The sequence below is a fragment of the Anolis sagrei genome, chromosome 4, assembly GCF_037176765.1.
Source record: "Anolis sagrei isolate rAnoSag1 chromosome 4, rAnoSag1.mat, whole genome shotgun sequence".
In the NCBI taxonomy this organism is placed as follows: domain Eukaryota; kingdom Metazoa; phylum Chordata; class Lepidosauria; order Squamata; family Dactyloidae; genus Anolis; species Anolis sagrei.
In genome coordinates this window covers 136,930,313-136,943,881 of record NC_090024.1, presented here as the reverse complement: position 1 = coordinate 136,943,881, position 13,569 = coordinate 136,930,313, and the positions used below count along the sequence as shown (strand labels likewise).

At 40.8% G+C, this 13,569-nt stretch overlaps 1 protein-coding gene across 1 annotated transcript in view; it reads left to right on the top strand.

Moving 5' to 3' along the window:
- CYSTM1 (cysteine rich transmembrane module containing 1) overlaps positions 1-9,298 on the top strand; it is a 30,192-nt gene extending 20,894 nt beyond the window's left edge. The window contains exon 3 of the mRNA XM_060774156.2: positions 8,770-9,298. Coding sequence (XP_060630139.1) covers positions 8,770-8,876 — 107 coding nt within the window. The 3' untranslated portion in view covers positions 8,877-9,298. The remainder of the gene's footprint in view (positions 1-8,769) is intronic.
- Positions 9,299-13,569: the final 4,271 nt, after the last annotated feature.

Sequence of the window (13,569 nt, the reverse complement as noted above, 5' to 3'; positions counted from 1 at the left end):
TCACGTGCAGTAACACAATAAAACATTAAAACAGCCAGTTAAAAATAAACAAATTAAACACCTTGACTAAAACATATAGAGCAGTCATGCATCATAAACAACACACTGAACAGTTTAAATATCTATAAAATCTAGCTCTTCAAGAAGTTAGGGTAATCATTGTCAGACTTTGATTTTGGATTACATGGTTTTTAATAATTTTAATACCGTAATTGGTTTATACTGAATTTAGATGTTTTTAACTTTTTGGTTTTAATATACCGTATATGTTTACTTCATTTGTATGTTTGTGCGGCATCGAATTGTTGCCTACTATAAGCCTCTCCGAGTCTCCTTCGGAGGTGAGAAGGTCAGGGTATAAATATAGTAAATAAATAAATAGATAAACATTGTCAGATGAGGTGGAATCGATAGTGAACTAATCTTCTTCCTCTCCATAGGCTAATGTACAAAAGTTGGTTTTTAGTTGTTTCTTGAAGGAGAGGAGTAAAGGGGCTGTTCTAATTTCTCTAGGGAGAAAGTTCCAGAGGGAAGGGGCGACCACGTAGAAGGCCCCCTCTCTCGTCCCCACCAGCCACACTTGGGATGGGGGTGGGACCAACAGGAGGCCCCCCTCCGCTGATTGTAGTGTCCAAGTGTTTTTGTAGGCAGGGATGTGGTTTGTCAAATAGTCTGTCAAATAATTTGTCAAAAAATTATAGTTTTGCCAATTTGCCTGTAGTTTTAAATTGCTGTGATGATAATTCTGTACCTTTATTGTGTTCAGGCAATCATTGTATCCTGTAGTATGGTATTATCACTATTGTATTAATGGTCTAAAGTAGGATATCAGAGTAGAACTGTCTTGAAATCTATGTGTCTGTTTTAATTCATGAAGTTCTATAGATGAAGGTGAAATTTGTGTCAGATTCTATTACAAAAGCAAACACCCATTTTGGTACAAAGAGCAGCTCTCACTTTTAGCTAGAGTCCTGGGGTCCCACAAAAACATGGGCAAACACCTCCACGTTTACCCAATTCACTGTACACACATGCACACCCTTTCTCTCCTCCCTACATGCACATATCTCAGCAGCCAGGTAAGGAAAGGCATACACTCCTTTGCCATGCCCATTGACATATCAAAACGGCTGAGTTAGAGTGGATCTACTATTAAACCACCATGTAGTTGAGAGTACATTTTTCTGCTTCTATTATCAGTGTAGCAGAAGCAGTCTCATTAGATATCAGTGGTGGGATGGGGCAAGATTCCTGCTCTCACCCCCTGATATCTAGCAAGATTGCTGTTCTGACAGCACAGGTAGCTGTGTTGGAACACCATTCCGCTTTCGTATTTCCCACCTTAGTTAGGGGATAAAATGGAGTGGGTTCTACATATGTAATGGCTGCAGACCATGGGTCATGCACCCCTATTTGAAAATGTATGAGCTGTAAACACATTCTTCAGCCTAATACATGAACAAGGATGACTCCCCTCCTGTTTTTACACTTATCCAAATCTTGCAGTGCAGTTCTGTAATAATACCAAAAATGCATACATTACCTTGCATACAGAAACATGCTTCAGAGTTCTGTCCTGGGCCCAGTGCTATTCAACACTTTTATTAATGACTTAGATGGCAGTGGTTCTCAACCTGGGGTCCCCAGATGTTTTTGGCCTTCAACTCCCAGAAATCCTAACAGCTGGTAAACTGGCTGGGATTTCTGGGAGTTGTAGGCCAAAAACATCTGGGGACTCCAGGCTGAGAACCACTGGCTTAGAGGACATGCTTATCAAGTTTGCAGATGACACCAAATTGGGAGGGCTACTGAGACTCCAGAAGACAGGATCAGAATTCAAAATGGCCTCAAAAGATTAAAGCGCTGGGCCAAAACTAATGAAATAAATTTTAACAAGGAGAAGTGTAGGATACTTCACTTAAGCAGAAAAAAGGAAATAGGGGTTGGGTGATGCCTGGTTTGACAATTGTACATGTGAAAAAGAGGAGTCATGATTGCCATGTTAAAATATTTGAAAGGCTGTCATAAGGAAGAGGGAGCAGGCTTGTTTTCTGCTACCCCGGAGACTAGGACTCAAGAGCAATGGGTCAGATTCCACCTAAACATTAGGAAGAATTTCTTGACCATGAGAGGTGTAAGAGTGGAACTCTCTGCCTCAGTGTGTGGTGGAAGTTTCTTCCTTGGAGGCTGTTAAACAGAGACTGGATGGCCAACTGTTGGGGGTGCTTTAATGGTGTTTTCCCTGCAAGGCATGCAGTATCTTCCAACTCTATTATTCTATGATTCTATGAAATGTGCATACCTCAGGAAATTCATTTATCTTCACTTTCTTTCCCCTATCATATGCAATAGAAGTCATGCATATGAAAATGTGAATTTTCAGGTGAACCTGTTGCTAAAACAATTTAAGCCATGATGTGACAACAAAATGGGAAGCAATTCTTCCAAAAGCTTGAAATCAAAATAATTGAGTCCATTCCTAAGGGTGCCATGCCAGTTACTATACCATATACTTAAACCCGGTTTTCTGTATACAGCAATACACCAGCTGCTACCCCATGTATAGCCTCATCTCAATGATCCCTAGTTTGGTGGATACCAAGTTAGTCTATGTGCTTTACTTGGATTTTTCATTGAAGACAGAATTATAGTTCACAAAACAGCAAGTAGGTTACTGAATAGGATTGAAGATTACATTCAAAGCATGCTGGTTCTACAGTGAGTTGCCAGGCCCAATTCAGCACTGTTTCCTAGTAGAAGGCCTTGTGAAGATCTCTCTATCTTCTGAATTCAAAAGGCTACTAAAGGGTTCGCCTTTTTGCAGTCTTTTACCAATTACAAAAGAGGTCTGTGTGGGTCCTATTAAAAGCCACATTATCTGCTTTGAACTAGATTATATGGAAGTGTAGACTAAGATAATCCAGTTCAAATCAGATAATGTGGATTTTCTGCTTTGATAACCTGGATTATCTGACAATGTTGAAGGAGCCACACAAAGAGCAGCTCTCACCCACCCCAAGCCTTTTGATTCTACAGAATGGCTTTAATGTAGTGCATGAAATCTTGGTATGTTTTATGATTGTTTGAGTTGGTATTTTTTATTTTGCTTTGTATTTCCATTTTAAACAAACACTGGAGTTTGAAGGGAGATTTGTTTCAAAGTAGCCACAGATAATGTCCACTTGCCAGTTAAGCTCCAAAGGGTCAGTAGCTTTCTACCCCTGAAAAGCCCTGGACATCAAAAACCTGGCACTCTTGGGTGTGCCTGCCCATCAATGAGTGTAGCTGAACAAAGCAGTACTGTGGCCCAAATCACAGGAAAACCCCATGATAAGATCCTGACTATGTCTGCTTGTCAATTGTATTTATTTTAAATATTTTATATGCTTGTATGATCTATTTTCACACAATAGTACACGCCCCTTGTGTAGGAGAGCTACTGAGTATTGGTTGCCTATTGAATGTGGTGCCTTGATGGGAATCTGGGAGTTGTTATCAAAAAAAGGGAGAAGATTCCCAAGCTCTGTCCTACTGTACATGGTGAAACAGATGTTCATATAAGTCCTCTACTAAGGCTGGCCCACAGAGCGGGTGAGGATTTTGGATAAATGATTCCTCCCTGTTGTGGACAAGCAGTATAGCGGCTTGTTCCCTATGTTAATTTAAGGCAATCCACATTCCTTTATGCATTGAAGTAACTTTTCATAATTCAGAGTTAAAAGACCTCAACAATCCATTTTTCCCCTAAAGTTAATCATTAACTAATTATCGGTACAGGCAGAAACTGCGTGCATACCCAAGATAAGGACCTCTGTAGTAAGACAAAGGTAATGCATTTTCTTTTCAAATTAAGCTTGTGCTTATTGTACAGACTGGTACTTGCCAACAGTGTCCACACCCATAGATGATAAAGCAGCGCTCCCTTTTGACCTGCAATACATAGGATAATAAGATCCCAAGGTGGCGGTACCTCAGATGCAGCTGGTTCTTTTTAATTTGAAAAATTATAGACGGTTGGCTTCCAAAGAATAAGCAGTTGGAAATATCCCTCTGTGTAAGCTCTTCTCCTCCTGCCCAGAAAGGGAGGGGAAAGATAGCACAGTGTGTTCACAGAGCCCAATTTGTGGCCTCAGGAAACAGTGAACAGCCTGTCAGGCCTGTGAATGTCGGTGTTGTCTTGGAGAAAGATTCTCATGACTGGCAAAAACTGGAATCAACGCATGCAATTTCCTTCAGAGAAAAGATCCTCCCACCATTCACAGTAATTTCTTTTGCCATGAACATGGTCCAGAAGGAAAACCAACACCATTGACAGTGGTGATAATGGTGTGATGGGAAAGTTGTGAGCTGAACTTCTATTTTTGTGAGATTCAATTCCACAAACTCTAAGACTAAATGTTAACAAGTTGTGCTAGTAGCTTAGTCAGAAACACAGATTTGAATCCACTGCAAAATTGCAGTGATTTTCGACCAAACAAAAGGCTACAGACATGGGGGATGTTGCGATTGATTTTGACAGAGACAGCATATGGTTGGTACATGCATCTTCATGCATAGAAGTCACACATTCATCTCAGTGTTTTAACAGGGCTAGACAACCAACCAGTATTAGATAAAGAGCATGGCGATCTTTGCTTGCTGGCTCGCCTAGCAAGCCAGTGCTTTCCTTTGCCAGGCAGATGAGGATCCAAAATCAGGCAGTTGGACTTGTTCTGAGAGATCTGGAATTGATCTTCATTGTTTGGCATTTAATTAGCTGCATTTTATTTTACTTAGAAGATAACAGTGACTTCCATGCAAAATATAGCAAGCACCAGAAGACAGTTATTAAAAAACTATTGGTTTTGGCAAGATCCCCGTTTCACTATCTCTACTGCAATCAGCAAAGCCACTGTCCTTTCACCTTGCCTCGTGCCTGCCACGAGTGCAAATTCTTGCACCAGGTAGTATTTTCTTTCTTTCCTTGAGAAACCTTGAAGGCAGGAAGCCATTGAAGCTCATAGTCCAGTGGGTGGGCTGTTACATTTTTTTTAAAGGGCAGATGTTGACATTGGGTAAGAATTTTTCACACAAGCCAAGAAGATAGCACAAGTTGCATTTGTTAGATATAACTGGAAAAAGCATGCAAAGGGGAAACCTTTCTCTCAAGAGGTTTTGGAGCATACAAGGTACAGATCTTCTTACAAAAGGTATTGGCACAGGCTCACATTACCTTTGCTATGAACTCCGGGAACAGTGTTGCGCGCATGCCCACTCGGTATGTTTATTTCTGGGGTGAAGCAAGTGTAGAGTTTCCAGCAGGCAAAAATAGAAGTTGCAAGGAATGTGTGTTGTGGGATCTACTGACAGTAGTCATCTTGCATAAGTCTGCTTTTCGGTCTTTGTATATGTGTGTTTATGCCTTTTAAACAACTTAGTGCATTTATGGCTTGCTAAATTTATTTTATCTTTCTCTGGTTTGGTAATATGATGGGATGTATGTGCAGGAATATACGTTGTTTCTTTCAGCAATGGTTACTTGGAGGGAGGGATCTATCTTGCCAGCTGCAGTGACCCCAGCTGTTCTGCCAACTTCCTTTGTGTTGGCTGATGTTGTTAATGATATCTTTCCCATCCATGATCATGTTGTAGGCAAGGGATCTTATTTGGCACATGCTATTGAGCTGGAATCTTACCTATTCAATAGATTGTTGAATGGTGAATCAACAGGTAGATAAATTCAACTGATTCAAGAGATTTACTCTAGTCTAAATCTCACAGATCCCTGAGTCCCTGGCCTGGGAAGTTTTGATCTTTCAAGTGTGTCTGCTTGAACACTTGGCTCAAAAATGCCTTGGAGAAATCAGATACTGTTTTGGAATGGGAAAAGTGTGGCTGAAAATAAATCCCACTCCATCTGCTTCTCCCACTCCATCTTCTCTCAGCCCCAAACAACTATGAACTAGACCAGAAAATGGCCAGAGATGGAATTACAGATTTTCCACCATCTTCTAGCTCAGGTCACATATGTTTCCTGATTCACTTGCCATAAAACATGGGCTGTTCATTATCCTTTCAAATCATAAAGCGTGTTGTATAGTTGAAAGGAACACTACTTGTATCTGCTTGCTGTTGCTTAGTGTGGCAACTTGCAGAGGCAGCTGAGTTGTAAGTGAAGCAAGACACCTTCACAACAAGAGCCCTTTCACATTTTACAGTTAGAGCACTTTAACTGCTATGGCAACATCATAGGGAATCCTGGGATTTACGGTTTAGAGAAGGTTACTTCGACATGTGAAGATTGCCATTGGGCAGACAATACTTTGATCAGAGAAGGAGCAAGAATTGCCAGTTCTTTATTCTGCATTAACCGAGGCCAAATGTCAGACAGATCTTACGAAAGGCCTGCACAGGAAATGGGGCTGTTGATCAGCTAGGGTTATAAGGACAGCTTTGCTTCCAGTGGTAAGTTTGGGATTCTTCTGGTTAAAGGCCTGGCAGCTGTTCTCATCATCTACCTGGATGCTTGCATCTCCTCAATGTTCTTCGCACACATTCACCCACCCATTTCCTCCTAAAACACAAGCTTCACAGTGCTGCAGGCCCACCTAGCATATTACTCTATTTCAATCACTTGTTTCTAAGCAGTATCTAACTGTGTCAGAGGTCAGTCTTGTATGCTCTTTTTACACTCCTAGTTCACACCCATCCCATTCCCAGGGGGCCAAAAGGGACTGCATTAGTCTTTGATATGCTTGCTTACTCTGGAAACATGCCAGTTGGATAATGTGTTAGAAGAGCACTGCCTCCTGGTACAATAAGATCTTGATGTGTTATTTTTTTTTCACTTGCAAAAATGGAAGACATGAAACAATTTCTAAAACATTAGACAAGGATGCCACTTTTCTAATTATGTAAAAAGATACTTACTGATATATAAACTAGTGGGGATTGGGGAGTTACCTTGAGACTACAACACCCAGATGTCCCTAGCCAGCATTTCCAGCCTCTGCCAACCTCCTGTCCATTAGTATCAAGATACCTTGTCATTGTTTGGGGATCCATGGAAGGGATGCTCTCCCTCTTTTTGAAATCATATCATACTGTTGTATAAGCATATAGGATTCTGTCTTTTTATTTTTTTTATTTTTTCTGGCTAAAACAACCCTCTAAGTTAGGATTGAGTGTCAAACTAGACATTGCATGGAAGAAAATGATTGTCTTTCTCAGCATACATTTTTCTTATCTGATGGGTGGGGTACTGGGGACAGCAGGTCCACTGGCCTCTTGGATCCTTCCCCCATTCATTACCCCCATTTTAAATTGGTCTCATTGATACCCTTTCTGTTACCCCGCCAATCCACCTTTTAAAGAAAGGGTGGAGGGTGTGTGTGTGTACATGTCTGGCAAAGGAACTTCAGATAACAGTATCCAGTACTCCCTGCATAGCATATGTGCGTCATAGCAGAAAGGGCCAGCCAGAAGAACTGATGGTTGGTGACTTCTTGGCCTTGTGAGACTAAAGCTCTTTGATGCCTTCACCATGTAATTGCGAAACACTCTCCACCATTTGCCCCAGCTTTGGAGAGGGCACTTCACTAGCCTGTTACCTGGATGTTTTCTAGCCTCCTCTTGAGGTGCAAATCTTACAAGTTAGATTGGCAATATGCCATATTCTCTGGAAGGGGTGGCCACACTCATGGCAAGAAGCTAGTATTATATGAGGCATCAGCTGAAACCATTCTTGCCATTTCACACTGCAACAAGTCAATATGTGACGTGGCTCACAGGAATAGTAGGAGTAAAACATACAGGCTCATGTCTATCCCATCTAGAGGCCACCAGAACAGGGAAGGCTATCCTGGAGTAACTGTAAGCCATCAAGGGCTATGCCAGCCAAGATGGCAGAGCTAGTGTTAAATGGAACTGCTGTCAAGACAGCTGATGCTGGAGTCTAGTATAAACAATGTGTCTTCTGTGTGCAGGCAAACAGAAACGGTATTTGCTAGACTCTCTGCATTCATTCAGCCTAAGGAGACACAAAAGAAGGCCCGGATAGATTTCAAGACAAACCTGTTCAATTAGTTTCAGGCTGCTTTGGTCCAGCCATTGGCTGAATCCATTAAGCTGAAACAGGCTCAGGGCCAGAAAAGCTATTTGGAGGATGATCCAAAAAGGTGCTCTGAAGACAACATCAAAATAAACATTGGGGATTTGCTGTGTTTTGATCTTTGTACCATGTGTTTTGGTATATGTATTTTATGTTTTGACTGTGTTGTATCCCATCTCAAGCCATGAGAAGGTGGGCGGTTATTATTATTAATTATATCTCAATGAGCACCTGAGTTGACCTTTAATATATTTTTAGCTAATGAATGTTATCATTTTCAGTGAAACTGTTTAACAAAACCCTTATAGTTCAATCATCCTGTCAATGTATTTTTTTTAAAATTGGGGAGCAGTCTTATCTCCATTAGCAAAATAATGTAAGATTTGAGATGGGTAGGATTAGGAAAGCCTTGATGTTGTGTTTAGAAAATTCATTTACACCTTGTGACAAAAGATGGGAAGGATGGGTTTCTCTACATCCTTCCTTTCCAACGAACACTGACCCCAAAAACTGCTTTACCACCTCTTCTTTCTAAACACGAAAAGAGCAACCAAAGTGTCATGGAAAGACAGCTCTACAGAGTGGGCAGCCACAGGTCCTTTCTTGTAATGGTCAGGTGGGCTGTGTGAGAGATCAAAAATGGATGCAGTTCCTCTCACAGAGATGTTTCTCTTTTGCAGTGTATGTTGTGGAAGAGCGGCGAAGGGATGACACGGGTGAAAGTGCCTGCCTGACTGCCTGTTGGACCGCACTGTGCTGCTGCTGCCTTTGGGACATGCTGACCTGAGTGCCCTGAGAAGCCAAGCCTCTTGATACCTCTACTTCAGAGTGCTATGCATTCTTCGTCTCCTTCTTTTCCTTCTCCTCAACAGCTTTTTAGTACTGTAATAAATGATCCGCTTTGCACAGGCGACAGAAACAGGTCTGCCATAGAAATAGCACCGTGATGTTGGTTATGCACTTTTTAGTTTCAATGGAGGAAAAATTCACTTGCCCACCTCTTTATAGCCTATGTTTCTAAGACTTTCTGGTTGTTCTCTAAAGAATGTGCTAAATACCTTTTTTTTTTTGGCTTTTACTACAAATTATGTATTTATAATTTTTACCATTGTTAGAAATGGAATAATATGCAATAATTTAAGTCAATCATTTCTGTTTTTCTTACTTGCTTCCACTTCTGTTTTAATAAATTTCGTCCAGTAAAGATAATGGGCCTCAAACGAGTCAGTTTTTTTTTCTTGTGTGTGTTTGCAAGATACTTCCAAATTTCAAGCCATTTATTTCACTGTTTCATTATGGGCCCTCTACTCTAGGAAGCCCTTCATTCTTAAAAGATTCAGTGGTAATTACTTCTAATAAATTGTTCAAAAAATAAAAATAGCATGTATTTCAGAAAACAGAAAACTGATGTTAAATAAAGCAATGACAGTATAGCCCCAGATGAAGATGTATCTAATACAGTTGCTAGCAAAGTGGTTTTGGTCAGGGCTAGTTGCAACAAAGTGTTCTGCATAATAGAATACTTGAACATACTCGGAGGGAGGGTATATGGGCTTGATTCCTCTCAAAGAGGATTAGTCTGGATAATCTTGTTGTCCTTTATGTCTGCAAATGTTGTGTTGCTTTATATCCTAAGCACAAAAAGGGTCAACAGAGGCTGCTTACATTCTGCCACATCAGGCACCCTCAATTTGTGGCCTTCCAGTTGTTTGAACCTCCCAGTCCCAGAATCCCTGACCATTGAACAAGCTGGCTAGGGCTTCTGGGAATTGAAGGGCTGCAGTTGGAGGATGCCTGCTCCATACAAACCCAACCACGCAAGTTATTTCTTTTTTAGTGTAGCAGCTATATAAACTGAGCATCTCCTATAGCAGAGTGGGATTCATGCAGCCTTCTAGATAGTGAACAGCAACTCGATTTCTCAGTAATAGCTGTGCTCCATTGTTTGCTGCTAAGTTCGACCTAAATCCTGTTACTCCTAATTGAAGCAGACCCATTGATTCAATGGTAGCTTGGAATGTCAATGGTTATATAAGTCTCATTGATTAATGTGTCTACTCTAGCCAACATTAACAATAGGCTCCAAGCTTTAATACACAGGGTAAAACCCCTATGATTAGAAACAAAGGCTTTTATGAGCGTATACAAAAAGCTACTTCAAAGCAAAACTTGTTTCCACTGAAGGGGTTTCAAACTGATGATCTGCTTTATAAGGCAGCCAGTTTTAGCCATGGGGATTTCCAAAGACTTGCTTATTAGTCTCATATAGGTTGCACAAACTGCTGTTTATCCAGAAAGGCTAGCAATGTGTGCACAGTACACCCACGAGATATTTTAGAGCAGAATGCAAGTTTGCTGAACCATGACATCATTCTGTATCCTGTTTCTTGGTTGCTGTTAATATCTAAGGCAAAACAGAACTGGGAATATATTCTCAAGGAAGGAAGGGTCAGGAAAGAAAGGGAGCCTGAGCCTTAGAGAGCTAATACTAATTACAGTATTTAGTGATTTCTCCAGGAAACTTCAAGAAGAAAAAAGGCACTGTGTTCTACAGAGCAGGAAGACTCGCTCTTTAGTTACGCCAGACAGTATGATACACTCTGAAAAAGAGAGCAGTTCTGAGAAGCATGTGGGAGAAGGAATGTGGCTGTTCATTGACTATTCTCATGTTCACCACTAAGAAAATGTGGTAGAGAAGAAATGCTACACAGGAAATGAAGTGCTTTAAGTGAGAAAAAAATTATTTGAGCCTTGTTAGAATATGATAATTGCTGTATATAACAAGGAGACACATATCTAAGAATGAGCAAGTGGATTCTATTTTCAGCTTCTCTGTTTTTCTACTTCTCAGATGTATGTCCTTGGGCAGCACAGGGCAAGACCGTGGGCCGCTCCTTCTTGCACAGGGTACACTTCCTGCTCTCCCTGCACAAAACTAAGGCACTTTGCCTTTTCAGGTTGCAACACCATTCACCTTTGTCTCTACTTTAAAAAGTGGCTCTTCCTTCTCAGGACACTTGCACTGTCAATTGCTTAAAAACAACAAACACTCAGATTTGATACAGCAACGTATAACTTATGTTGTTCAAACAGTGAAGTTAAGGTGCCATCTCCCTCTCTCCCTCTCCTCTAATGTTTACAAAAAGTAGCATTTACATTTCTGGGAAAAGGATATAATTTTGCAACAAATATACAGAGTTTTAAATACGAATAATAGCTGTTAACATTTTCTAAAGCTAAAATTTGATAGGTGAGAGGTAACAGCGAATCTAAATTAATTTAGGATAGGAGGATCAACATTTAACTTGTCAGGTTTATTAATATGCTCAGCATTGGCTCTGAGATGTTGTGCAATACTTTTTTCTGTGTATATCCACCTATTCTAGAGCAAGCAAATGTTTTATTACGCAAAAAGACCTGAAACCATAGGAGGAGGGAGGAACAAGGAAAGAGACTATTCACTAATCTAAATGAAATCACCGTCTTCTTATCTGTAATGATTAAACTAATGCTGCTTTGGAGATCCTGCATGGTGTTAAATGAAGGCGGAGGTAGAATATAAGGATTTTAAGTAAAATAAAGCTAGTTTGGATTTTTTTCTTAAAAAATGTAGCAAGACAGAGAATGGTAATTTAAGTTTTGAAACCTTCCACACCCCAATCACTGGATCATTGATGACAACACAAAACACTTCTTAAGTTCAAGGTGTGTGTGTAATATTTTTCAACTACACTTGAGCACTTTCCAACATAACAAATCTAGAAGCACAAAAATCTATCTCCTCCCCTCCAGCTAATTCTAGGAGAGACTGTCAAGAGTTTACCAATCCAAATTTTAGAAGTCCAATTGCACTGATTATTTTCATTTATGGTGTTGAAGCAGTGGTAGGTACATATATATGCACAAACACACCTGTATTTCAAGGTGCAAAGATCACTGCAGATGCAAACTGCAGCCAGGAAAACAGGAGACGCTTACTTCTTGGGAGGAGAGCAATGACCAATCTCAATAAAATAGTGAAGAGTAGAGACATTACACTGACAACGAAGATCCGCATAGTTAAAGTAATGGTATTTCCCATTGTCACCTATGGATGTGAGAGCTGGACCATAGGGAAGGCTGAGCAAAGGTAGATGCTTTTGAACTGTGGTGCTGGAGGAAAGTTCTGAGAGTGCCTTGAACTGCGAGAAGATCCAACCAGTCCATACTTCAAGAAATAAAGCCTGATTGCTCATTGGAGGGAAGGATATTAGTAGCAAAGATGAAGTACTTTGGCCACATCATGAGAAGAAAGGAAAGCTTAGAGAAGACAATGATGCTGGGGAAAATGGAAGGGAAAAGGAAGAGGGGCTGACCAAGGGCAAGATGGATGGATGGCATCCTTGAAGCAACTGGATTGACCTTGAAGGAGCTGGGGGTGGTGACAACAGGGAGCTCTGGCGTGGGCTGGTCCATGAGGTCATGAAGAGTCGGAAACGACTGAACAAATAAACAACAACACCTGAATTCCATGCTACACTGTCTCCAAAAGCTGCAGTTTGACTAAAAGGTCTGTAGGGAGAAGCATAGTTTCTCTTAAAATCAAGGTGTGGTTACAAATTTTTCTTCTATTGCTCCTGTAGTACCAAAATTCATCCACAAATTTGGTTGCAGCAAGAAGTTGAGCCCACAGTAATTTAGAGGGTTGGAGAAAGGCATCCCTCTACTAGCTGAAGTTCCCAATTCATAATGGAATGCAGTTGATGGCAATAATGGAGACCACTATTATTGTTCTACTGTGTCTCTGCGATCAATTGTTTCATACACTCATGGATTTTACTTCCAACTCCAACTTCTGCTTTTCATAGTGGAAAAGGAGGATAAATGTTCCAGTATATAAAAAATAGCACACTGAAATGCTTTAACTGAGTTTCAGGGCACATTAGGCCCATTTGAATGAGAAATGACACAATAGAGGCATCTGCGGAGGCTGACCTAAAAACTAAGGTACTCTCCTTCCTTTTCCTCTTAATGGCTTATAAGTGATAATTGCAACCTTGTGAACCTTGGCAGACAGCATTGTTGAGTCTCTTAGTATCAGATGACCAAATGGAGAAGAAGCCATCCATCCCCTGCTAGAGAATTGTTCCTTTCAAAGAAATTACTTCCTTTTTTCTTGGAATGATGCTTTGCCCTCTTCCAAGACCTAGGGATGCTACTGTCCCACAGTAAAATTTGAATTGCAGACACTCAGAAGTGGGTATGTTGCCTTGGAGAGTGGCTGAGTCTCCTTTTCTGGAGTTTTTAAGCAGAGGCCGAATGGCCATCTGTTGGAAAGCATGGCAGAATAAGGCTGGACTGGATGGCCCTTAGGCTTCACATCACACATCATTTGGGGCCCCACAGCTATGCCCACAAAGAGATGTGAGGCTGCCTTTATCTATATATATGTGGCTGGAGTATCACCCTAAAGGGGAACGGTTCATAATTCATTAGGATCA